The 26,615-nt window shown below is 45.5% G+C and overlaps 1 protein-coding gene across 9 annotated transcripts in view; it reads right to left on the bottom strand.

The window, feature by feature from the left end:
- Nucleotides 1-26,615, bottom strand: part of GRIN2B (glutamate ionotropic receptor NMDA type subunit 2B) — a 571,331-nt gene that overhangs the window by 89,015 nt on the left and 455,701 nt on the right. For all 9 annotated transcript variants that reach the window (XM_072954744.1, XM_072954745.1, XM_072954746.1 and 6 more), the window contains one exon: nucleotides 9,572-9,686. In XM_072954744.1, coding sequence (XP_072810845.1) covers nucleotides 9,572-9,686 — 115 coding nt within the window. The remainder of the gene's footprint in view (nucleotides 1-9,571; nucleotides 9,687-26,615) is intronic.

The following is a 26,615-nucleotide window of genomic DNA, read 5'->3' as shown; positions in this document are numbered from 1 at the left end:
GTCGGCACCTCTCTGCCTGTGCACACGAGTCACTTTTGCCCTAGTCTTGGCTCTCATAAATAGATATTATGGAGAGACAGACTGTGCATGGACTTGGACAAATCCATCAACACTGTAAGAAAAACTCACAGCAGATCTTCTGATGGTAGATCAATAAAGGCATGCTTGTATATGAAGGACATTCAGATCCTGTAACTTTAATGTCAAACTTCAGAGCTCAGGAAAAGTTAATATGCTACTAATGTGTGCACGAAGTAGCTGTTTGGTGGAAAATACATCAAAGTATTAAAGGTTTGAAAAGAGTCATCGCATCGGCCTGGGGGGATGTGAGTTAGGCAGGAGCTGCCCCCGCTGCTGGAAGAAGAGGATGACTGCTCCTTGCTCCTGGGCCCTTGTGGTACAGAGAACAGCAACAGCTCGAGAAAGGATGTCCCACCACGCACGAGCCTTGGGAACACGGGCCTGAATTTTACAAGCCTCCAACTCTCAAGGAAATGGTCCTGGTATAATGAAAATTGCAGACAGACGCAGATCACGTGACCAGCCCCACTCTCTCTCTGTGTGCTCCTACTGCCAAAGACATGTTCTTACCAGCAGAGTTAGAGGAGTGCACACTCAACCACCAGGTCACGACGAGGAAAACCTCTGGGACTCCCAGCAGACCAGGAATCACAAAGGAGAGCCTTCCACACCAACCGCATCTAAGCGTCCACTCACTGTCACTGAATGAATATAACCCACGCCTCTCAAGCTACGGGATGTCATTCTGAATGCGTAGGGACATTAGACAACAACAACAAAAAAACGCGACCAAACCTTGTCACCTCGGAAATCAAACTTACAGCATCAAAGCTGGCTTATCAAAGACTCTGAAATTATTCTTCTGTGAGTACCAGGCTCCACTTAATACACATGTGAATGGCTAACAGTGAGGGACCAGTTTAAAAAAGTATGATACATCTTTACCAGGGAATATGAGGCAGTTATTAAATTTCATGCTTTTGGCTAACAGTAATAAAATAAGGAAATGGCCACAATATCGTAGTAAGAGAAAGAAACGAACTGCAAGCTGTTCATATATTGTTTCCAATTCTACCGCATCACATTGTCTTGTGTTATAACACACACACATAAACCTGAACAAAAAAAGCACTGGTAAGAAACGGAAGAAATGTAAATGCTAATTCTTTGTAGGTATGTAAGTGGGTAAATTTTATTTTGTCCCCCCTTTCTTATTGCAGAAGAAGATCGTTAAGTGCTTTTTTTAACCTGTATACCAACACAAGAGTCTTGAGACCTCTCCACCACCATTTCTTCAACACCGCTATTGGAAAAACATTGCAATCCAGAACTGGAAAGACAGTTCAGAGGACTCGGGAGCCAACCAAAGATCACTGTCATGAAATAAAAATCTCAGCAAAATTTAAACAAGGTGGACGAAAGCCATCTTTTGGCTTTGGGGACACTATCCACTTTACCGTATTTCCTTAAGCCAAGGTTAAGCCAGCACTTCGGTCTCCAAGCTCCATCCTGCGTTTTCTCCCCCATCAGCAGGCAGAGGTTTCACAAGCAAAGTCAGCTAAGGTTATCTTGTTCTTTTATCCTTTTCATTCAGTGGCTGATGGCAGCACGTGAAGACAACCAGCCTTTCTGAAATGACATTTCTGAAGCCTATTCCCCCAGTACGTCCTGCTCTGCTCTTTGAATTATTTTATAAACGTACACGGGGTGGGGGGCAGCAGTTGACATTGTGGACGGAGTCTTAACAGGGGTGTTGAGACCCTGGGGGCTAAGGGCACACCCTCACTGGTCAGTTTCTGGGACCCTGGAAAAGGGTGTCAGCAAAGAGGGTGGGTCATGGCTCTTGGAGCTGAGGCAACAAAAGAAGGGAACACTTGGATGAGAGTCTGTGATAATCACAAGTATGCAGTCCGGAGGCCCTGTCTGTAAGCCACTGTCAATGTCTATGTATGAGAGAGAGAGAGACAGAGAGACTCTACTAACCAAGCAACATGAAAGATCCATCAGACTACTAGACCAAATCAAGTAGTAAGACTCAAAAATCACTGTAGGGTATAGAAATTTCTAGTGTCACAATAAGCGCCTTTCTCCTCGCAGTATTTCCCCAGCCAAGTAGGAAAAGAACAATACTCATTTAACGGGAGCAACACTAGGCTCACAGAAGGTGCTCAACAAGTCTGTGCGGGAAGGAAGGGAAGGGAGGGGAGGACAGGGGGAGAGAAGCTCTCAGCTCCTGGTAGCTCACGCATCTTGTCTGGGCAGGACTGCACGTTACAGCGCGATGGAGACATACCCAGTTTTTAGGACTTCCAAAGTCATCCCCTGGTGTGGTTAACAGTTCTGGTACTCAACACTTCTCTCTATTAAGAAATTCTTCCCAGAGCTAATATAAATCCTCTCTGCTTGATCTTAAGCCCACTTACTCTGGTTCCGTCTCGGAGGAGAAAGTGAATGGCTGATCGCAACACTTGGCAAAATAATTCTTCGTACATTTAAAGAGAGTAAGTCATCACCTCGTTGCCTCTTCTTCTTCCCCTTTGTGACCCCCCAGTTCCCACGGCCTTTCTCCACGGATCCTGTTTTCTAAGCCTTTAATCCAACGATGCATATTAGTACTCAGCTCGAAGTCAGCAAAAATAGTGTGTTGTCCAGCGGTGGTATCAGGAGATGCAGAACAAACACCCCCGACGTGGGGAGCGACTGTTTCACTCCTCACACACCCTCTGCAGCGTCTGAAAAGAGCGTGGAGAGTCTGGAGCCTCACCCCCGAGGTGGGGAGGTGGGACAAAGCTTGTGCAGGTGTGTTTGAGCCATCAACAAATATTTCCTGGCCTGCTAGGTAATGTCTTGCACGGTGCTGGGCACAGACGTACAGTGGAAAACCAAGTGGACGTGATTCCTATGTTTGTGAGTTTGTCCGTGACGAGTGTGTGTGCTCCAGTGTGCGAGCGTGGGCACGTGCACATGGAGGGGTGGAGAGGCTGTTTTACATTGTCAGTCAACAACATTCAAGTGGAATCTGCCACCGCCGTGATGGAGCCCTGCTGTATCACCAGCAAGCAGATCTCTCTGGAACACGGTCCCTCTAGCCCTGAGGTGCTGGTACTGCCGAGCATCCACAGCCTGGAGCCAGAGCCGCCTCCTGGGGACGGGGCAGCAGAAGCGCTCCTCCCGGGCCCCGCAGACCGGCAGGGCATGCTGTCTCATGACGTTGCTGCTGCTGCTGCAGATCTTGGAGCCTCCTTGTACCACTCTGGTTCCCCTTCCCCTCGCTCACTGATCTGCACGGTAATGCACAAGTACTGCTATGGACCCAGCACTGTCTCCCAGCAGCTTTCGCCTCCAGTGCTTCTCTCGCTGGTGGATGTGGCTGTGGTCTCTCAGTACTGGAAGCCCGAGGTGTAACTGGGGCTCGGGGACAGGAGGTTTTAATCTACAGAGAGAGGGGCACTTTCTGGTAGGTGGAGGCGGGAAGAGGGAGTGGGCTTATAAAATACACCTCCTGTGTCTTTGGGGGAAAGATGACAGACGTAAACCATAGTATCCTCTTAGTTCTGACCCAGACAGTCCCTTGAAGGTCTGTTTACATCTTACAGCCTGAAAATGCACCATCATCATTTCTTGAAGTCATTACTCAGAACACACCCCCACTGCATTTCATTTTTATTATCCCCATTTTAGGAACGATTAAATGGAAGCAGGGAGCGGTAGCAATGAAGCAAATCATGAGAGGCTCTGATAAAGACAGAAGCCTGAATGCTTGCTGGAACTGCTTCTCTGTGCCAGACTATTTTTAATGCAAGTTTATGCATCTGTCCCTCTCTTTGAGAGAGAGGCTTACAAATGAGCCTGCTCTGCGCACAAATATTGTTCACAATCCCCTACCCTTTCCAACTCACCATGACATGTGTGTGTGTGTGCATTCCTTTTCAAGTGCTCTTCACATTCCTGCACACAGAGATACGTACTTGGCTTTCTGTGGATGTCATTCTGATTCAGAGATTTCTTTGCTGTTCTAGACCCCCACCCCCACGCCTCCTTAGCTGCTGCTTGTACAGGATCCCATTAAAGGCTCACAAAGCACCTATTATTTGTTTTTAAAAAAGGAGGTTGAATAAATGTATGAAGCTTGTATATGTCTGGAGCATTTTCAGATCACATACGTAAGACACTGGGAGCAGAGCTTGCCCGGAGATGGGGCCTGGGGAACTATGGGTCGTGGCTGATAAGAGGACATTCTTTATAGTGGATAGTCTTTGGCATCATTTGGCTTTTTACTATGTCCAAGTATTACCTTAAAATTATAAAAGGAGGGCGTATACTATTGTATGTTCTTGAATAATGGTTACATTTCAGCCTCTGTTGACCGGTTTTTACTGTAAAATCTCTTTTATATTTGGTTGCTATAAAATCTACTTAAATCTTTGTAACAGCTTTATGTAAAACCCCATCTTACAAAAGGGAAATAGACAGGTAATGTCGGTCGCTCGGTTTACACAGCTGACGAACAGCAATGTGGCTAACTGAACTGGGCTCTCTGGATTTCTAAAACCATGCTAAGTCCCGTGGACCATCTTGCCTTCACTTCAAGTCTTCCAGAAGGAGCCAAATTTATAAGACAGCATCTTTGAGACTACTTTGTAAAAACCCGATGGAATACTGTGAAATCCCACCACGTGTTTCACACCAGCACCTTCGTGGACTGTCCTCATCCCAAGGCTTCTGGTTGAAAACTGTCTCGGCTCGCCTGCCCCGGAAACCAAGCCTCCCCGAAGACACCCCGAGTCCTTCGCTGGTGCTTGGAGCGCTCACTCCAAAGAAGGGCCGTGCACCTGCTCTCACGTGCTCTTCAGGAAAGCACTCCGTCTGCACGGGAGGTTCTCGGGGGAAGTGAAATGGCAGGTCTCTACTCTAGCTCTCCCAAGCATGTGGATTCTTCATTTATTTACCAATTATCTTTTGAGCGGTCGCTCTGAGCCAGGCACTATTCTCAAGTGTTAGAACTGCAGAGGTGAACTAGGTCCTTGTTTGCATCCCTCCGGGTGCGAGAAGACAGGTCATAAACAAGCAGGCAAATAAGCAAAACACCAGGCAACGAGTAGACTGAGGAAAGGAAAACAAACTGCTGTGGCAGGGTGGCTGGTGGCCCCCCAGCTCGGGTCATGGGGGAAGGCCTTCTGAGGAGACAGTATTCACCCAAATGACAAGAATGACAAATACGCCCTGGGAGCTACTGTCCTTAAACACAAAGTCGGACTCCTTTTGTATGCTCCAGCTCTCACTCAACTTCCATTCCCAGCTCCTACTGACTTACAACGTGAATTTGTAATCTCATAAGTTAGAGCTGGAAAGGACCTGGAAATCTTCTTAATCTCACGCTGTGATTTTCAACATAAGGAAAGAAAGATCCAGAAAAGTGAAGAGGGCAGGTCACACAGAGAGCATCACGAGAAGGTGAGAGGCCAACTCTGGGCTCAGGCTTCTCCCTGCTCTTCTCCCCAGCACCCATCTCTTCCCTGTAGGATCCTCACCCTGGTGTCCGCTTCTCTGAAGCCTGCAGGAGCTAAGTCTTCCCTGGACCCCTGGGGACCTTCTGGAATGCTATCAGGAGCCCTGAGAGTGCAGAAAGGCTCTGGGGGCCAGGGTAACAGTGGAAGAAAAGGTACAACTTCTCATGGTGCGATTTCAGCACATCCCAGACCCACCCTAGAGCCAGGCCTGGCTCCCACCGTCTCCCTGTCCACAGGCGGGCCCTGAGAAGGGCTTCCCAGCTTGGGAGCTGCATGGCTCTGTGAACCCAGTGCACCCTGAAGACCTCTCTTCGGCAGTGCTGCCTGAGGCAACCAAGTTGGTATGAAATCCTTCTATTCTATGATCCCAATCCCTCTCAAAATGCTTTTTCAAAAGATTAACTACAGAATTTCTTTAAATATCAAGTTCCCTTAGTATATTTAAAGTACAACCTATGAAAACTGAATCAACATAAAGATTTTATCTCCCCTGCCAAAAAACCCTCAGCTATTGTATCAAGGGCAATAGCATAAACTTAGAGTCTTAATGATAGATTTTAGACTCTTGTATTATGTAATGGTTCTCATTCACTTGATGCATATTTATTGAACTGCTCTATGCAACATATGCATCCAGGGTGCCATGAGGACACGGCAGTCTGGCCTCTGGAGGCACGCATACGTACAACTCTAACACAGGCAGCTGTGGTGAGTGTTACAACAGAGGGGACGGACAAACGCTGCAGGGGACAAGAGTGTGAGAAATTGTATCTTGGTTGAAGATCAGGGAGGGAAACAACAACGTTTTAATTGGGTTTTAAAGAATGTTTATGATTTCTGTAATTGGACCATTCATTCCGGGAAAAGGAAACATCATGGCATGTATACAGGGGGCAAGGCATGCAAGGACATGTTCTCAGAACAGAGAGGAGCCCAGTGGAGCTTGATGGTGAGACAGGAAACGGCGAGGAAGAGAAGATGGTGTTGGGAAATAGACCAGAGCCCTGAATGCAAGAATAGAGAAAGTTTGGACCCAACCCATAATCCACAGAAGCTCTGAGCAGGTTTCGGGCAACGAAAGAACGTATCCAGAATTGTGTGTTAGGGAGCTCATTCTAGAAGCCGTGTCCAGGACTGATTTGAATGGATAAAGGCAGGCATCAGGGAGAGAGAGGCCCATGTAAGAAATTATCCCCATGGTTCCTGGATTATATAAAAAATAAGGAATAAATTCAAGAGTTAAAGGAAAGGTAGAATTGATAAGGTGGGGAGGGATCCAGTCCCCAGGAAGGAGGATCTGGCTTTGGAAAGGGGCGGGGGTCACAGGCCTCAGATTCCAGCCTAAGGAAGAGAAGTCAGCACAAACGACAGTAAGTGGCATCTCCGTAAGACAGGACGATCGTGGGAGGCCCCATACTTGAGACGGTAATCATGAATCTACTGCATAAAAGCTACCCCAGCGGGATGTCTTCCGATCCATGTATGAAGCCTCCGTTTTTAATAACGCCTCTTCTGGAGACATACAGAAGTGCCTATTGTACGTGATGGTCCCAGAACACTTCTGAGATTATTGCGTCTCCACAGCAGCAGTGACAAGCAGCTTGGCTGGGTGAAGAGCAGGAGCCCAGGGAACGACCATTTCAGAGCAAATGGCAACTCAGTGGAGGGACGGCAACTTCAATCAAGGACGCCAAGCATAACGTTAGCCTCACCGCTGTGTCCTGATATGAGCAACTGCGTGACAGACTGGGGCCTTCCAGTTTGAAGGACAAGGCCCCGGGTTCCACCACCCGAGCCACACACGCTGGTTTCAAGGGTTAGCATTCCCATCACTACCTGTCCACGGCTCTCTGTGACAAGATCGTGAATTTTAGGTTCACCCCTGGCTTCTTTTCCTGGCTACTCTCTTTGCTAATGTACAGCCTGGTTTCCATTCTAGTCTGAGCCATGCTGACATCTTGAAGCCTGTTTTCAGCCAATTGGCCTACAGAATCTACAGAAATTGCCTTAAATCAATGTTTACCAACATGACACACAGAATATGAATTTCATCAACAAGGAGGTCTTGTGATAATTTTGGGAAAAGCCACATTAAATAAAGTGAAAGATGTTTCTTTGCTATAATACACCTCTATCTGCAACAACACGGATGGACCTTGAGGATATTATGCTAAGTGAAGCAAGTCAGATAGAGAAAGACAAATACTGCATGATCTCACTTATATGTGGAATCAAAAACAAAAACAAAAACAAAAACAAAAAACAAGCCCATAGATAAGCTCATAGATACAGAGAACAGATTGATGGTAGGTCAAAGGGCATAAACTTCCAGTTGTAAAATAAATAAGTCATAGGAATGTAATATACAGCATGCTGATTATAGTTAATAATACTGTGTCATACATTTGAAAGTTGCTAGGACACACCCAAGAAGCTCCACAAACTCCAAGCAAGATAAACTCAAAGATATCAACACCTAAACGACATCATAGCCAAACCGGCAAAAGCCAAAGGCAAAGAAAATGTTGAAAGTAGCAACAGAAAAGCAACTCAACATGTACACAGGAAACTCAGTAAGTTTCACAGATGATTTCACGTCAGAAACCAGAGACATGAAGCCAGTGAGATGACATATTCAAACTGCTAAAAGAAAAAGAGTGTCAACCAAGAATTCTATATCCAGCAAAACTATCCTTCAAACAGAAGAAAACAATTAAGTAATTCCTAGGTAAACAAAAACTTCAAGAATCTGTTGCTAGTAGACGTTTCCTGCAAGCAATATTAAAAGGATTCCATTAGGCTGAAATGAAAGAACTCTAGAGAGTAACTTAAATCCACACAGTGAAGTAAAAGGCACTGATAAAGTTAACTATATGTATAAATAGGAAAGACATCATAGACATAATTTTGATTGTAAAAACAAGAAGTTTGCTAAGAGAGTAGCTTTAAAAGTTCTCATCACAGGAAAAACATTTTTTTGGAACTGTGTATGTTGATGGATGTTAACTAGGCTCATTGTGGTGATCATTTCACAATATATACAAATATTGAACCATTATGCTGTACATTTGAAACTAGTATACTGATGTATGTCAGTTGTACCCCAATAAAAATGACACCTCTGAACTTTCAGAGATGCTAATATGTTCTGAGACTCTCCCAGAGTGAGACACAGTAGATAACACCTCCTAATCTTACTTATCTGCAGAACCATTTGTCAGCAAAGAATCTCAAGGTGCACGTGCCCTGCAGAACATACTTGGAGAAATGCCAGTGATAACGCTTTGTAATTAACTAGGAATCATACTAAAAGTATAATAATAAAAGCTAACATCTATTAAATGCTTACTATATGCCAGGCACCTTTTTAAGCCCTTTACATGTGTTAATATATTTAATCCTCATAACAACCCTGTGATATTGGTACTATCATTACTATTTCCATTTTTCAGATAAGGGAGCGGAGGCACAGAGAAGTTAAGAGACTTGCCTAAGGTCCTAAGTAGGCAGGTTAGTGAGTAGAGGAGCTGGAACTGAACCTAGGCAGTCTGGCGCCCACATAAATTAATGTCCAATGGTAGAATTTCAGACACTGTAATCAGCTGGCAGTGGGAGAGATCCTGAGAGGAGGCTTGCACGGCAAACCTCCAATTACAGTAAACCCAAACCTGCATGCTCCTAAATTAGGTTTCATAGTCCTCTCCAGCATACCACGGAGGACATGGCTGGTGAACTGTACCCTTGATTCAGTTTCTTCACTAAGTTGTGTCACATCGTGCATGCATACTCTTCCATTACACCAAAGTCACGCAGCAGAGACAGCACCGTTACCAATAAAAACGGTACTACGTAAGGACCATCAGCTCTGGCTTGACCAAATGGCAATTTGAGAAATGGCCTCTCCTGTGTTTTCAAAGCATTGATCTCTTGCTCTCCAGCTCAGAGGCCAAAACCAAGGGACTGTTTTCCTCTAACGTGACGCTAAGTTTTCCAACCCCACACCTCCGCTTTGCTCGAGAACTGCCAAAGACATGTCCTACCCTCTCCCATTTCCTCTCCTTGTTCAGAAGGATGATCACCAGTTTCGGGTGCATCTGGTAGCCATCTTCACTGAAGGACAGATTTCTCCCCTCAAAAGTGACATTGATCAGATACCTGTAGAGATAAAATAAGAGAAGGTTAAAAGTACGAAGAAGGTATGCCAAGGACAAGAGATTTGGGAAGACAGAGAGACTGGTGCATGAAGACAGACAGACATACAGCTATCCAGACACCACTGTGAAGCTCGGTGCCCTTCGGGCTCCCGTTTGATTATTCAGTAGAGTCAGACAAGTTTCCATGTAATAGGAATAATGTGAAAATATGCTTTAAAAATTTAAAATAAGGGCACTGAGTTTGAACTTAGTCTGTAGCTATGACTGAGCAAATTACTCAGCCTTTTCAACATTTTTTTTCACCATCTGCAAAAAATGAGGTAATGAAGAAACCTACTTGATTAGTTTTGTAAGGCTTAAGTGAGATGGCTTACCATGGGGTCTGGTGCATAGTAAACCCTCATTATGTGTTAGCAATTATTATTCAAAAAAGGAGGTGGTTTAAAGGGCAGAGGTGGTAGAGACAAAGTGGGAGTGAGCCAAGAGGATTTTTTGCTAAGAAAGGTTGCAGTTTAGGGTCTCTCTGCTTCCCAGAGATACAGGCACACACTTTCCAACTCTCGTGAAGATCCAGCACAGCCCACACTTCTGACTGTTGCAAAATGAGTCCAGCAGTCTCTGGTCCCACAAGATGCATCTGGAAACCAGGGCTATGGCACTTTGTAGAGTGAACAGAAAATAGCGGGGCAGTGGGGTGGGGAGGAGAGAAAGACATTGCACACGATGCTGTAGGTACAGGACTGGAAATTAGCAGAAACTTTGGGAATAACTAGAGTCAGACCAATAGAACTGTCTTCCTCCTCAACACCTGCACCCCAAGCTTACCCCATTCCCCCGCCAAGCTCACCCCATTCCCCCGCCAGCTGCTCTGAGCTGATGAAGTTCCCTCACTGGGAATTCCCACAGGCATGCTCATTACAACCACATTAGTGCAACTGTGCTGATGGTAATTAATGTCCCTTTACCATAATGGCTCAAGGAGTCAATAATGATTAGCTCCGTGTTCACATGACATGCTGCTCTGGAGCCTGGGGCCCGAAACAAGTCTCTGCTAAGCAGCAAAGGGGGTATCACGTGATTGCCCTGAGCGTTCTAAAGGGTCTTCAAAGCTCTGACCAACAAGGGTGTCACACTTCACTCAAGGGGAACAGAATGTGCAGGAGGCAGTGGATAGGTTCCTCTTTCAAGCCTTCTCATTCAATGAAACCGGGAGACTCTTCTTTGATTCTTCCAGGTCACATTACTTAAGCAACAAGGTTGCTGGGATGCATGTCCTTCAGACAATTCTAAAGATGGCTAGGCATCTGAACCAAGTCCTTCTGGACCACTTCTCACTCCAAGAGCTGCCTGAGATTTTTCAACCCGTCACTCCTGGGTCAAATGCAGTTAAGAACACAGACTTCAAAAGATTCCTAGAATCTCAAGATTGGAAGAGACCTTCAGAATCAATTAGCCTACTTGCTTCTTAAAGTTTATGCTTCCCTCTACAGCATCATAAAATTAGCTCTTCTTGAATACCTCCACGGACGGGGAGCTTATCACTGTATGTCTTACCCTCAAGGTAGCTATCTCACTGTTGGGCTGATCTTTTTCACTTAGAGCTGAAATCTGCTCCTCACAACCCCCAAGTCCTGGTCTCCTCCTTAGATATCATACAGTCTTAGTCTAATGCTTCTTCCACACGGGAGCTCTTCAAGTATTTGAAGGTATTTATCATGTATTCCTTAGAAAATAAATTCTAATCTTTGAAGAAACCTTAGAATCATTTAGTTCTATAACCATTATTTTCTTTTTTAAATTGTAATGTAATCAGTTTATAATGTGTCAGTTTCTGGTGACAGTATAATAGTTCAGTTATACATATGCATACATACTTGTTTTCATTACAGATTACTATGGGATATTGTATCTAGTTCCCTAGTTCTGTAATTTTAACTTGAAAGATAAGAGAAGTGAAGCACAGAGAGGTTAAATTATTTGCCCAGTGTCCCACAGCTAACTGGGAGCAGAAATAACATTTAAAGGGCCGTTCCCAATCCCATAGGCTCTCTACCACACCACCCTGATTCTTACGTTGTGCAACATCAGCTTGAATATCTCTGGGTCCTTCACGTATCATAAGCTATGGCTCCAGATCCCTCCCTCTGTCCCCTTGGCCGCTCTCTCTGGACACTTGCAATCAGTAAAGCGTAGCGTCCCTAGTTCAGCTCAGGGCTCCATGCTCTGTGCTGCTCCTCGTCTCAGCTCAGGGCTGCTTGCTCAGGCCCATCACTAGTCAGAAGGTAATACTCAGGTCTCCTGCAGTTCACAACTTCAATGCTCCAACCCAAGTCCCATATAATTCATTTCAGGGAATGTAATAGCCAAAGTACGAGACAAAATATTTTAAACCAACAAGCCAGAGTCTAAGCACCCAACATAATTAACTTGGAAAATGTGTTCTTACTACAATAATACTGCATCGTTTAGAACAATTTCCAGAAGTCTTCAGAGAAGGCATATGAGACACAAACAAATTAGTCGCACCTCTTTTTGGGAAGAAAGCAAGAGGGGGAGTGGGGAGAAGGAAGGAAGGGAGGAAGGGAAGGAGGGAGGGAGAGAGGAAAAGAGGGAAAGAAGGAGGGAGACAGGGAAATAAATTCTCTGGCTTAAGCAGCCTCCTTTTCACCAGACATGGCTCTGAATAATTCTGACTTTATCTAAAACACCATTAAGCATATTTCAAAGAAAGTGTCCATTTCAGAAGGCAATTATAAAAGAAAAGTTCCCAAAATAATTCAAGTAATAAGCAGCATGAATGGAATAGAGCCTCTCCAGATGACTTCTTAGACAGGGACAGAACTGAATTGAGTGTGCAAGTTGAGACATTCAAGCTCTGAGAAAATAAAACCACATTCATGCGCAATGACTCTGGAGTTAAACTGCTTTAGTCACTCCTGCCTGAGATCCTTTTGATTTTCCTTGTACATTTTTCTCTTCCTGGGATGCTCACCTTCCTCCAGCTCTACACGTTTATTTTATTCCATGTTGGCATTTCTCATGTTCTACTTATCAAAAGTATTAATGAAACATTATGCCAATACACAACTTACTCTTCTCCAAAGCACTCTTTAATCATTCACATCCTTCAGCCGTGTACAGATTAATCATTCACACTGTGTTTTTTTGAGTAATTCCCTGCGATGTGCCAACATTTAGCTGTTAGTGAGGAGCTTGCAAATACACCCCTGCCTTGAACAAGGATGCCCTCTGAATAGCAGAACAGACCAATCCCGTCATTGGTAATGAAGAGTGTGAAAAAAATAATTGGGAGTGTGGTCACTTCCAGACATGTGACCTTGGCACCTGAACCCGAGTTTTTTCCTCTTTAACACGGAAAGACCACTTTACCTCCAGCTTTTATCAGATAAGGCTGTGATGCTGATCACAAGAAATGAGGGGTAGAAAAACTGTGTAAAATATGATACAAATATAAGGTTATATAACAGGAAACATTCAGAAAACAAGAATACATTAGCATGATTTGAGTATCCAAAGGCAAGAAACTTGCCTCATTTTGGACCTCAGTGAGTAGAAGTGTGATGATTATGCTTAACAAGACCGAATTATCAATAGAACACATTGGAGGAATGGAAATTGCATTCCACATACGGAGGATAAACTAGGTTAAATGATCATATTAATCGATTTAACTTTCCATTTTAACTTTTTCACTTTGTCAATTGTGAATATTCATTAAAACCTCAAAGCTTCCATATATAAATCCTCAGTAAAGGATTAAGATACAAGATTAAGACATGCCACAGCTATTCGGTTCTTATCCTCAAGTATGCCGTCAGAAGTGGCAGCCAAATTCTGAAGCTCTGCGCATAAGACTCTGGTCCCCTGGAAGGCCAGCAAGGTCTGGCATACAAAAAATATTGCTTAATTTGTCTCTGGGATGTAGAAAGGAGACAACGGGTTCCAGGATGCTACCTGACTTTCCAAGGTGCCCGTTGAGGACTGGAGTGCAAGCTTTCTGATTTCAAGCTCTGTGTTTTTTTTTTTGTTGTTACATCACCAAGCCAAGTGAAGTCAGGTTTGCGGAGCCCCGGATGTGCCTCTTGGCATTCTCACGTCGCGCACCTGGACTACGGAGATTCCCTAATACAGACTGCGAGGAAGGAGCCCCACCTCACTTCCTGCCTGACCCCTGCGGGCTGAGAGCGTCTTAGGCCCCTGATGCGCTCAGAGCCGACACACTCGGTGCGTACGGCGAAAGTCATCCTCCTCTGGTTTAACGGGGTCAAGCTGAGGGAAAAAGTCCTTGTGCCTCTTTGACTTTGACCATGCCACTCGGAGCTTCTCTGCTGCAGTGATGTAGCAGCGTGCCCTGTGTGGAAGGCATCCGAAAGAGCTCTGCCAGAATTTCCCCAGCAAGCCAAGAGCTCTGGCACGCAGTCCTCATTCTGCCCTCCCTGTTTTCACAAGGCACAGATTTTTTTTTTCTTTTACTAATGTCTTTTAATGTGGTGATAAGAGAGAGAAGTCTCTCCTCTCAGGCAATCCTTTGATTTTCAGACAAAGAAGATGAAGTCCAGAGGGTTCTGTAGCTTTACCAAGACCAGATGACAGGGCTGGGCAGAGGGTCTGGGTGTCCTCACCCCCGTCCAGCTTTCCTTCTGCTCAGCACCACTCCTCCAAAACGGTGGAGTTTCCATTGCTCTCAACTTCCATTCTCCCATTATTCAGAGCAAAGTAATAAAGGAGCACGGTTCTAGGCTGGTGACTTGAATTCTTGACCCCTTTGTTTATAGTTCTCCAGCTCTGAAAACCCGTAAGTCTCTATCACTGTGTCTGGTGTGTCATTTGCCTTTTAAAGCCTTCAGCTCCCGCACCTATGAAACAGACTGGTTCAGACCATCTCGCTTGTCTGATGAGGGAAGCAAAGGGCTCCTCGGAGAGGCTCTCCATCCCGACATGCCCTCTGATTAACGCTATGGCTGTTACGTTGCTGAACTCCGTCATCTAAATGATAAAACTACCAATCTTTCAAAAAGTTCTTCTCTGGACTCTTTTTAACAGTTACTATTTCATGTGCACGTTTTCTCTTGACATAGTAGAAACAATTTCCCACAGGACTAGAAATAGTGGGCTTTAAAACATTTAAAAGCTACTTAACTAGATACTAGTATTGGGAGAAAGAAGCAAAAAATATTTAAAACTTAGATGCTCAGTGTTATGGTCTGGAAGCCTAAATAGAAATTTCTGACTTTTCCCCAACACAGAAATTTATATTTATCAAAATGAATAAAAAATGACCAAGCCAGGATAATGTGGTCAGTATGGCAGGCCATGGTCTGGGGACCAAACCCAGAAGAAGTATCTCATTAGTAAGGTATCCTACACTCAAATGAATGACATAGACAATGCCCTCAAATGCCAGTAGAAAGAGAATAAGGAGGCAGAAAAAATAAGTTAATTGAAGAGGAAGGGAACACAGTATGTACCACACACAAACTCTGATACCAGCAGCAGCAGCAGCAGCAGCAGCAGCAGCAGCAGCAGCGGGCAGGGTGCCTGGCATTTAAGAACGAGGACACCGCAGTCAGACCACTTCTGTTCAAACCCTAGATCCACCAGGTCCTAGGTTACGTGACAATGTTTTCAAGGTACGTTAACTATTTTATTCTGTCCAGCAATGGTTTTCTTTTTAAGGAAAAAAGATTTAAAGAAGTTTTAAAGGTTTCCCTTGACATACAATGTCATATATAAAAATACTAACCCATGCTTTTGAACAGAATACTTAGAAATGCCAGTTTCCTAGGCTGTCAAGTGCAGTCCTTTTCTCTTACGTTTGCAAAATGATACTTGGTCGAGAACCACAGGAAAAAAATAATTTAAAGAGTAGATTGTAATATTAATATACAATCACTTGAGCCAAGTTAAAAACAGTCTGTCTTCCAGTGGATTAAGCATTTTCTCTGAAGGGGTATTTATATCATCAATTTATTTTACAAACCATTCTTCACAAATCATAAAAGCTTCAAGTTCAGGCCAGTCTGTATCTCAGTTACTTAAACTCTAAATTCGTAGTGTTAAATCAACGAGACATAAAAGTGTCCTGAAGACTGACTGACATAGATCTAACTTGCTTCCTCTCTCCTGCTGGCAGCGAGGGCTGTGGCCCCTCGGAAGTCGGGGCTGAGGGGCAAACGGGGATGCGCCAACTCGCCGCCCACGACAGTGAAGAGGCCTCCTCAGGCCCCTTGGCCCGGCAGTGAAAGATTCCTGAGAGCTGTTACCGGATTCTGTCTCGCGACTGAATGCCATGAATCTGTTTTATCAGAAATGAAAGGAAATAGAGGGGCATTGTTGGGAGTCACCCACCAATCTCTGCTCCAACATGAGGCAGAAAATGTTTCACTTTCCTCCAGAAAGACGGTAAGCCAGTGAGCCCCGGGGGCTCTGCCACCAGCTGTGATGGCCTGATCACTACCCCTCACCCTCGTATCTGTACCCGTACACCAAGTGGGGTCAGTGTGGCAGGCCCTGGCCAGGGCACAGGTCTCTGGACTGTTCCATCTGAGACCAAACCCAGGAGCTGGCACTCATTAGTAAAATACGTGAATGACTGAAAAGGCCCGGACAACGCCTCGAAGTGCTCAGTGATGAGGAGTGAGTAGAAAGAAAATAAAAGGGAGAAACAGAATGTGTTAAGTGAAGGTGAAAGGAATGCCGTATGTATTAAACACACCCCCCCAAAACAACACCACCAACAGGCTGTGCAGCGGGGTGTGCAGCACGGCAGGGTGTGCAGAGCAAGGACACTGCAGTCGGGCCACTCTGCTCAGGTCCTTGATCAGCCAGATCTGAAGTTGTGCGATCCCGTAAGTACTTAACCTCCCTTTGCCTCAGTTTCTTCACCATAAAAATATGAATAATAATAGTACTTGTCTCTGAGGCCTGTTGTGAGGGCTACATGCTGCGGTGCACATAGAGGACTTAGAACTACACTACCACACCCAGACATAGTGAGCCTTAAGTTTTAGCTGCTGTTATTGTTGTTATTATTATGACTGCCTTTAAAAAAACACTGCCTGGATAGCAAGAATGTTAGCGTTTGCAGGGACTTCTGGATCACGGTTCGACCTTCCATATTTAAAGCCTGGGAGGATGCCGCCGCTCTTGGCGTGCTAAGTTCAGAGTCTGGGTCTCCCAATTCCTGGATCTCTGCTTTTCTGTAACAGCACATTTCCACCCATTCCCACAGTCCCCCAACTGCTAAGGCCTGGGGACATTTGCGTTTTCTCCTATGACTGGCGACCCTGTGAGGCATTTTGCAGGGGGGAATCACTTAATCACACGACTTCAGTGTAAAGTTCACTTCCTGAGGAAGGCAAAAGATGAGCTCATATCTCCACATTTTTTAGTCTAGAATAAGTGGCTCCTTAAAATGACCCCCATTCTGACCTCCCAGATCCCTGATTGGACCACTATGTAATTCTTTTTAAAATTCCTTTGGAGGGGGCCTGCTCCTGCTTGTGGGTCCCTTAGGGAACTGGCAACGCCAATTAATCAAGTGTGCTGAACACTGAAGCTGGCTGGTTCTCACTTAGGAAACTGGGCACAGAACTCAGAGATAGAAAAGGAATTCCTCCTTGTCCTCAGGCCCTTAGCCCCTAGTCACCGATGCTCAGGGGGAGACGGGCTAGGGTGCTACGGGAAAGCCAGTTATCAGAGGCAGTCAGAAAGGTGAAACTCCCCAGTGGGGAGGAATCAAGTAACTCTTCTGGATAATGTTATTGCTGCTGGGTTTTTTTTTTTTTTTCATTTTAAGTTTATGTTTTCACATTGCACATAAGTTAAAATCCCTTTCTTTTTCAAAAGCGCTGAATCAAATTCCTCTTCTCTTCCACACAGTATGTGCTCAGTATATTGGGATGTAGCCCGGCTATCAAAACGAAGCAGTGGGACGTTCCACTGGAGGAAATGCCAAGGCAAGTCAAAGGCTAGCTGACCACTGAGCACGTTGATGTTTATTCTTTATGCCTACTAATAATTTTAAGGTGAAGGCTTGTCTTTCTAACATCCACTTTAGCTCACGAGCTGGCAACTCTGCTCAGGGGCTGTGCCAAAACCAGCCAAACAATGACTGGCAAAGATTTCTCTAGGATACTCAACTTTGACCAGAAGACTTCTCTTTCTTGTGAATGTTCAGACTTAACTGAAACAAACTCCGGTCATACATACCCAAGAAGCCTGCGGTCAAGAATCCAAAGTGACCTGGGCATGATATTGAGGGAAAAGGATATGGAGGATTGTTCTGCCATCGCAGCTGCTCTCTGCTCTCTCCTCTCCCTTAAGTGGCCGATGAAACCAACACACTGCCAATACCTGCAGACACATGGCACCTACCTGCTCTGCACCGACAATATGCTTAGTTTCACAAGTCCCCCAACAGCGCTCCTGAAGGGCGGCAAAGAGGTAAACAAATGAAATTAGTGGGATGGCTTCCTTTACGGGGACGGGCAGGGAAAGTCATGAGGAATTGTCATCCATGGAAAAAGGGGGTTATGATTTCGTCTTCCAGTAACGGTTGGGAAAAATCTTCAAGTGGAGATTTCTAGAAGCAATTATATTGAACGGGAGGGAAAGAGGGTCAAAAAAGGGAGGGATATTCCAGGGGTAGGGGGGTGGCTTCCAATAGACAGGGGACTCGGGGTGCTTGGGTGAAGATGATTTCCTTCTGGGAGATGGGTGCCTCATAATTACATCATGCTACAGATGCGAGACAGAGAGGGGGGTGGTGGAGGCTGTTGACTCATTCAAGAACACATCTCTGTCTTCAGAAAATGCAGTCATGAACCACACCTGTCACAGGAAAAAGCCCTTGCACACAGGAAATGAAATGATTTATTGAGTCTAGGGTCCAAGGGAAGACCAGGGGAATGAAACACGGATGCATCTCAGACGCAATGTGCAACAGGCTGCGGGAGAAGAAAGCGAGCTGTCAGGAAAGCTAGTCAGCAACAATGACTTTGCTGAGGTGGCTCCTGTATCCCACTGTGCAGAACAGCTTTCTGGGGCTACACTTCCATGAGAGGACCCACCCCTTAAAGTGTGGTTGGGTTTGAAGGTGCAGGAAATGTATATTAGTCTGTAGTAAAAGGGGTATCAGGGGCCTGAAAACAGTGAGACCAAATGTGTATCTTATCAAGGAGAATACACCAAGATGGGAACTTTGATGCAAAAGTGCTGGTCAAAGCTTGTCAGCCAAACACAGCCTATGTTCCTGTAGTTTCTGTAAGTGTCGCTCTAAACCACAGGACTTTGAAGCACAGTTCCTAGGCCAGGTTAGAGCAGAGAGGTCGGGGGGAAAGAGATCAAACTTGTTTATTTAAATAATTTTAGTTAGTTGCTTGGTTAAAGACATCCACTGATCTTTTCCAATATTCTAACATGGCTTGACCCTTGAGTCAGACTTTGAAGCGAGGTGAGGGCCAGCATTTATTTCAGCCCAACCCCATTTCCCTCTTTCCCGGTCCTCAAGAGGACAGCGCCGTGAACTCCAACGGCATCCTCCCAGGGAGGCTGAAGGGAACATGTAGTCATCTCTCGCTGTTGCGCTGTGTGGGGGCTAGAACCCTGCTGCTCCTTCTTTGTCAGGGGATTCTGGCTCGTTCTCTCCCTCTGTAGGTTGATGTTTCCATGGAAACATGCTCTTTAATGCTTCTGAAATTACTGTGCATTTATACCATTAACTCTTTCTTGGCCAAGGAAGGCCACAAAGAGATTTATTTTCCAACTTCTGCAAAGTAATTTTCTACCTTTTTTTTTTTTGACTGCAAACTTCAGAGAAAAAAAAAAGTACTCGATGCCAGTTGCCCCGATCTCCGTACCAGCCCTCACTCCTTGACCCCTGCGATTTTGGCTTTTGCCTCTGTCATTCCGCTGAGGCCGTTCTTAGGAGGTCACCAGCAACCAAAGTCAAAATAAAATCAGCAGCCTTATCACCTTTCTCCTGGATGGACGCAGCTTCTAACAGCTGACACACCCACAGTTCCGGAACTCTCTTTCCCTTTGTTTGTTGTTTAAAGTAGGATAATTTCTTGGTTCTCCTTATACCTTTCAGGCCAGTTCTCTCTTCTTTTCTGCCCAGTTTTGCTGGGAAATCCCTAATTTGGGAGCACCCCAAGACTCAGGTTTCTACTCCTGCGTTCTCCCTCTGAGACGCATTCACAGCCAAGCACCAACCATCCCCTCTACACAAAGGCCTCCGGAAGTCCCATCTCTTTCCTGACCTTGTGTTTGGTATTTCTGAATGGACCGCTCTACCTGAATGTTCTGGTATCAGGCCAAATGTAACAGGACCAAGTCCAGGCCAGGTTCCCCTGTCTCCCAGTGGTGAGATCACCCCTCTTAGGGTTTAACATTCTGCCACAGCCCTGGCTTCTCCTTCTCTGTTATACTTCCATCTTTACAGCATGCGTGCAAAGGAGAGTAGGCTGGCTGCTCTTGCAAGCTGCATTCTCACAACCAGTCAAATCATCATCAGCAGTTATGCATTATGTACAAAATAAACTGATCGAAATTTTTTGCCTCTTTTCAGAGTTCTGTCTCCCCAACATAAATGAATCTCACGGCTTTCTAGCCTGTAAGTGAAATTGCTTAGAAGTCGTGTTTTTGCTCTGGTCACTCAATTAAAAACCTCTAGCGATGCTGCCATTTACTGGGCACATGTCAGGCTCTGTTCCAGATGTTTTACATTATTTTCAATCCTCACAGCAATACTATAAAATGACAGATCATATTATAACGAAAGCCCAAGGCTGGTGGCACTGGAAGTTAATCCCATTCAATCCTGAGTGGTTCTAAAAGCCATGTTCCTCCCACTGCTCAGGACAATGCTGTCAAGAGAAGAAATGGTCAGGAGAGAGGGAAACAAAAAAGTCCCAAACTTCTAACATGATAGAACTAAAATCTGAACCCAGATCTGAATGGCTCCAAGCCTGGGTGCTCAATCATTATTTATACTGTCAGTTGCTTTTAATTGTCCCTCACCCAGCAGCAGAAGGAAAGTTTTTAGGGAAGAGGGCGATACACCCAGGTTCTCACAGCCCCGAGAAAGACTGGAGGCACAGTGCTGGTCAGGCCATACATTCACAGAATAACAAGAGCGCTCCAGGTCTCTAGGGGCTGTCAATCTGTCACATTTCACAAGCACTAACCCAAAAAAGTGCAGAAATGGAATTAATTTGCCTTATAAGAAAACAGGAGACAAACCGCAAAGCAGTAAGCTTGACTGAACTTACAGAAGAATTAATTCTCAGCTCACGCTCGGAGGAAGTCAGTTAGGAAAGTCTAGGACTATATTCTTGGAGTTCTTGTTAGAGGCAAACAGCAAGAGCTGGAATATTTATTTGGCTCAGATAAGATGGCAAAAAACTTTATCCTGGTTTGGCACAGAACATCCAAGCTCTTTCTGGACTTAAAAACACAACATTAAAATATTTCTTTGGTGCTACAGTCAACTCTCAATGATCCTCAACGAGGGAGGCAGAACCACACTCATGATCTGGACAATCAAATACATCGATTGCTCTCAGTACCAATCCCGCTCGATCTCGCCGTAGGGGCTTACACTGCAGGACACACCCCTCCTCCGAGATGCTTCTAGTCGAGGTTCCACCCCACCTTGTTCTTCTCCGTCACCTGTGATTGTTCCTTCTTTCTCTTCTCTGCTGGCTGCTTTTATTTCCCTTTTCCCTTATCTGAGGTTTTGTAGGAAATTCGTTATGAAAGGTCTCTGTTCACTTCAGCCATCCGCAGGGAACCAGCTCTTCCTCTAAGTCCTGATGCTAAGGCCACATCGCAACCTCCTTCTCATCCCCCTCTTTCACCCCTTGATGGCCATTTCTGCTCACACTTTCCCCTGTTACACACTCAGGGCTGGAAGTGGACTTGCTTTATCTCTCCCCACAAGACAGCTGATTTCCTAACTCCCCTCTCTGACTGAGTCGGGACTCACCAAGCGCTTGGGATGGTGCCTGGCGCATAGCAGGCCCCCAGTGAATATTAACTAGCCTCATTCCTTTAGTCTTGAAACCTCCCAGGAGTCACTGCCATCTTCCTTTTCCTAGTTTTCCACACCCAATGAGCCCCCCAGACAGTCTTGTTTTTACAAAATACTTCTTGCATCTGTCCCTTCCTTTTGATTCCCATGGCTTCCACCCCAGGCCAGACCGTCATCACTCTGTACCCAGACACCTGCAGCAGCCCTGTCCTGGGCCCTCTGCCTGGTATCAATCCCCCCTCCCCCTCCAAATACCACCTGCACCTCATCTTACTGCACAGCTTCTTAGGGCGATGTCACTGCTCGCTCAGAAGTCCCCAATGGCTCCCCGCTACCTAGAGTAAAAGTCTGCCCACAGTCAAGGCCCTCTCCACCCTGGCCCCATCCATCTGTGCTCTGCATGGACCCCTGCTGAAGCCAAGTGGCTTCCTCACTGTCCCTGAGCACTAGCTGCACTTTCCTGCCTCTCTTCCATTTTCCCGGAGTTGAGTACAACTGTGGACTCGGGTCAAATTTTACCCCCTGCCGACACTTCCCTGACCGTCCTAGGCTACTGTCTCCTCCTGCCCTTTCTAGCCTCCAGTCGGCATTTCGGCATTTTATTTATTGTTGACCTGAACTGTCTTGTTTTGTTTTGTTACTCAGCTTTTTAATGACATTTTTTAATGGAGGTACTGGGGACTGAACCCAGGGCCTCGTGCCTGCTAAGCATGCGGCCCACCACCGAGCCACACCCTCCCCTCTTGTTATTCAATGTTTTATGCGTCTGTATCCTGTCTTCCAGGATAGACAATATGTTGTTGGAAGGTTAAGTATTAAATCTTTTCCTTCTATTATCCTTTGGAGAATCCAAACTAATGCCTTGCTTGTGGTACATATTCAGTAAATACTTACTGATTTGTTTTGAACTTCCAGAAGGCTAGTCTCAAAAGCCACTCCTCTGCTTTCTCATTTCCCACCCCTCACACCCACCCTTTCTATGTCATGCATCTCCCTCTCCCTCCCTCCCTCTCTCTCACACACACACACAACTGGCATTGTGCACTGATAGCAGCATTGAATATTGATTCTCTGTAGAAGTGACCTCTCCAATAACTGATTGAAAAAATAACAACTTCTAAAGGATATACATCTACGATCTTTCTTTTCTAAAAATGAGACAAAAAGTGGGACTGACTTCATTTTTGCATAAGCTCTTTTTTTTAATTTTAGGGGGAAGTAATTAGGTTTGTTTGTTTGTTTATTTTAACAGAGGTACTGGGGATTGAACCCAGGACCTCATGCATGCTAGGCACATGCTCTACCACTAAGCTATACTTTCCCCCTAACTAGCTCTTTTTAAACTTCTCTCTTTTGAATGTTCTTCCCATTATATTGTCCATAAAATATATGTCTGCCTGTGAGAATCATGTAACTGACTCAAATCTTATTCGATAAGAAAGAGAAAGAAATAAAACTTCTTGATAATGGGGTTGGTGGTAGTGATTTTTTTAAAATTTGAATCTGAGAGGAATCTGAAATATATGTTAAAAATAATGTTTGGGTGTGCTTTACCAATATAAATTCACTTTGCTAGTTTAGAAGCAGAGAAAAATAGAACTCATTTTGTTTATAACATTGAAATAAAATCTTTAAATAAAATAAACCAGAAAAACAAAAGGAAAACGTATCTGCAGAGATGCCTGAGGGTCAGTGCAGAAAATGCACAAAGTGAATTATTTCATGGGTGGGAAATTAAGAGTTGAGATAGTTCAGACTTTCTCCTTTGTAGGTAACACCAAGACACGAAAGAGTAGTTCGGGTGGAAATCAGAAAGGTATTGTTAATAAGTCTCTCTGAACCTCAGCAAAGGTTTAATCCCTGTGAAAGCAGAGGGAAGTTAATTTGATTAACACTTGCCTGAATTCCCTCAAATTCTTGGGCATCCTAGCAGAACGTAAAGGAATTTAGCATTTGAGTCAATTTCCTTCCCTCCCTTCCAGTCACTCCCAGGTTGCTTTGATTACATGAAATTAAAACACGTTCAATGTGGCTAGGGGGAGAGGGGCAAAATAGCTTGAAGAAATGCAGTGTTTGATGTCTTCAATGACAAGGGGGTTAGGGTGGTGCATAAGAGACAGAGAATGGAGGGAGCCAGCACACACTGGAGAGCAAGGGAGAGACGGAGAGGAGATGAAACAGCATGCAGCACGCTGGACCCCATCTCCATGGCAACCACAGTACATGCACAGGGAGCTGCCAAAATAAGTCAAGATCCAAGTAGGTAGGTGTTGGCAGATAGAAGAGGTAAGAACTCAGCAACGGACCAAAAACCACCTAGAGGAGATTCTCTTTGTGAGCTTAACTCTCCTTTCCATTTCTTTTTCTAACCATACCCAAAGATCCCGTTTGAGTGAGAGTGCAACTGAAGTGTGGCTGCCGCCAACTCCGAATTTCATCCAGGAGGGTCTCAGGATGGTAAGGCTGAGGCTTCAGAGCCCCCAGGAAAGCCAAGAGAGGAAAATCCTGAGGGAGGTAAATAAGTTCCCTGTAGCCTTTGGCTGATTTTCCCAACTTTTTTCAGCAATTGGCACAGGAGGAATAGATTTGTTTTTGTTTTTTAGTTTCCTGAAGGAGGGTAAACAGCAGTGCTGGAGAGACCGCTGCATGTGTAAGATGGGCGCAAGGTTCCCACGTCAGTGGTCTAGGTTGCCTGCCCGCTGGGAGATGTGTCCTTGTCACGGGGGGTGGGGGGGGGGAGCCCTGTCAAAAATACAGGCTGGAAATCCCTGGAAAAATTAGGTGCTTGGAGAGATATTTTTCTGAGAATTTTAAAATCAGTCAGCTATGCCTAGTCCTTCCTTTGTAACCTTAGGGCGTTGCATATAAGAACCGTCAAGAGCTCCCGGAGTTCTGCGCCTTTGTGTCTCAGGGAGAGCCAGCCGCGTCCTACGTGGGGCTTCTCCACACACGCTGACACCTGAGCAGAGGCCCCACTGGGGCTCTGACTCGCCCCTGGGGAGCCTGTTAAAAATATGAAGTCCTGGGGGGAGGGTACAGCTCAAGTGGTAGAGCACATGCTTAGCACACACAAGGTCATGGGTTGAATCCCCAGTGTCTCCTCTAAAAATAAAATAAATAAACCTAATTACCTCCCTCCCCCCGCCAAAAAATAAAAAAAAAAGAAGTCCTGAGCCACACCCCAGAGACAGGGGTTCATTATATTTGGGACAGAGCCTGAGAAAAATGCATTTTAAAACTCCCTGGTGGTTCTGTTGTGTGGACAGGCATGGAAACCACCCCACAGAGCACCGTCCCCCACCTCCACTCCCTGGTGACCCCCGTGTTCTCTGCCTGGCCCCGGAGCGGGACGGAGCCTTTCCTCACCAGGAACGGCGGGACCGTCAAGCCGCAGAGTCACCCCCGAGCCTCACCGGGCCCGAGAAATGTCGTCCTGCCTTGAAAATGAGTCTGAGACTAGCACTGGCCACCAATGACTCCTGTGAAGGAGAGCTGGCTCTTGGAATCACTTTTCTATAAATGTCACGGGGAGAGGAGCGAAGCAGCGAGAAAGAGAACATACTTTACACCAGAGGGCCTAGACAGGAGGTGAGAATAGTTAGGTCTTCAAGTGAAAAAAAAGGCTAAATTAGAAGCACAAGTATTCTTAAGTCTGCCATGGACCCACAGGGACACTTCCCTGCATCCTTCCTTGCCAAAAAAAAAAAAAAAAAGAGTCCTTGACATCACTTGTCTCAAAACTCAGTTTTCTCTCCTTCCAGCAACATCATCCTTCTGATTCAGACTTATACTACAAAACAGCCGAAGCACCTCTTTCCAAACTAACTAAATCACGTCTACAAAAAGTAAAGTTTACTAGGCATCTGACAAGAGCAATGTCAAGTTTATGCAACATGTGATCACGGAGCCCTAGGATGTGCCAGGCGCTGTGAATACAGAGCCAAGTAACAGATGTCCTCGCATCTCCCAAGCACTTACTCTGTTCCAGGTGTTTTGCGGATGTCACCTTATGTGATCTCATGTTACAGATGAGGAAACGAAGGCTCAGAAAGGTGACCCATTTTTTCAAAGTCCTGGTGCTAGTAAATGACAGAATGGAATAAAAATTCAGGTTCGTCTGATCCCTAAATTACACTTTTTAAATCTACCACACTAGCTTTTTCCCCGTTTGGGGATACAAACAAGCAGGTACAGACAAAATTAATAATGCTGGTCACGAGTGCACTCTTCCCCTCTGTTTCAAGCCCTACACAGGCACCAAGGACACACAGAATTATCATGGGGAAAAAACAAATGCCCTCTTCTGAGAAGAGATGAGAAGTGTCTCCCATTCCTTGGTCCAGGGCTGAGGACAGAGGAGGAAGCCCTTCGTGGGTGGAGCAAAGGGACACATCGGTAAGTCTCTCTCCGCCTTTCCTGTCATTCCTCCCCGGTCATGAGACTTGAGAGCTGACGGATCCTGAAGAATGAAGCGGGTGTAGCGATGCTGAAGAGGAGGACAAGAGTTTGGCGCTCTGCGGAAAGCTGAGAGAAGGTCCTGGAAGTGGCGACGCTGCGCCACTCCATTCGCCAAAACAGACGTGAAAGAAGATTTATCAAGGAAACAAAGACTCCGTATTCTGGGGGCTGGGGGGGTGGGGGGTGTCGGAGCAGTGGTACCCACGGTCAGGACGGGAAAGCGCTGTGTCACTTCCACTCACCCCTCCCTTCCCTCCTCTCCGCCTTTCCAGTACCGGCCGGCCACTGTCGTGTCTCTCAGCAACACAGCAGAGCAGTAAGGGACCCAGTAAGGGGCACTGCTGAAAAGAGGGGGGCCCCGCAGACACAACGTGGTGGCCCTGGAACAGCCCTACAAGCAGTGAGAGCGCAGAGGAG

This window comes from Vicugna pacos, chromosome 34, assembly GCF_048564905.1.
Source record: "Vicugna pacos chromosome 34, VicPac4, whole genome shotgun sequence".
Classification (NCBI taxonomy): domain Eukaryota; kingdom Metazoa; phylum Chordata; class Mammalia; order Artiodactyla; family Camelidae; genus Vicugna; species Vicugna pacos.
This window is presented reverse-complemented; position numbering and strand designations above follow the sequence as displayed.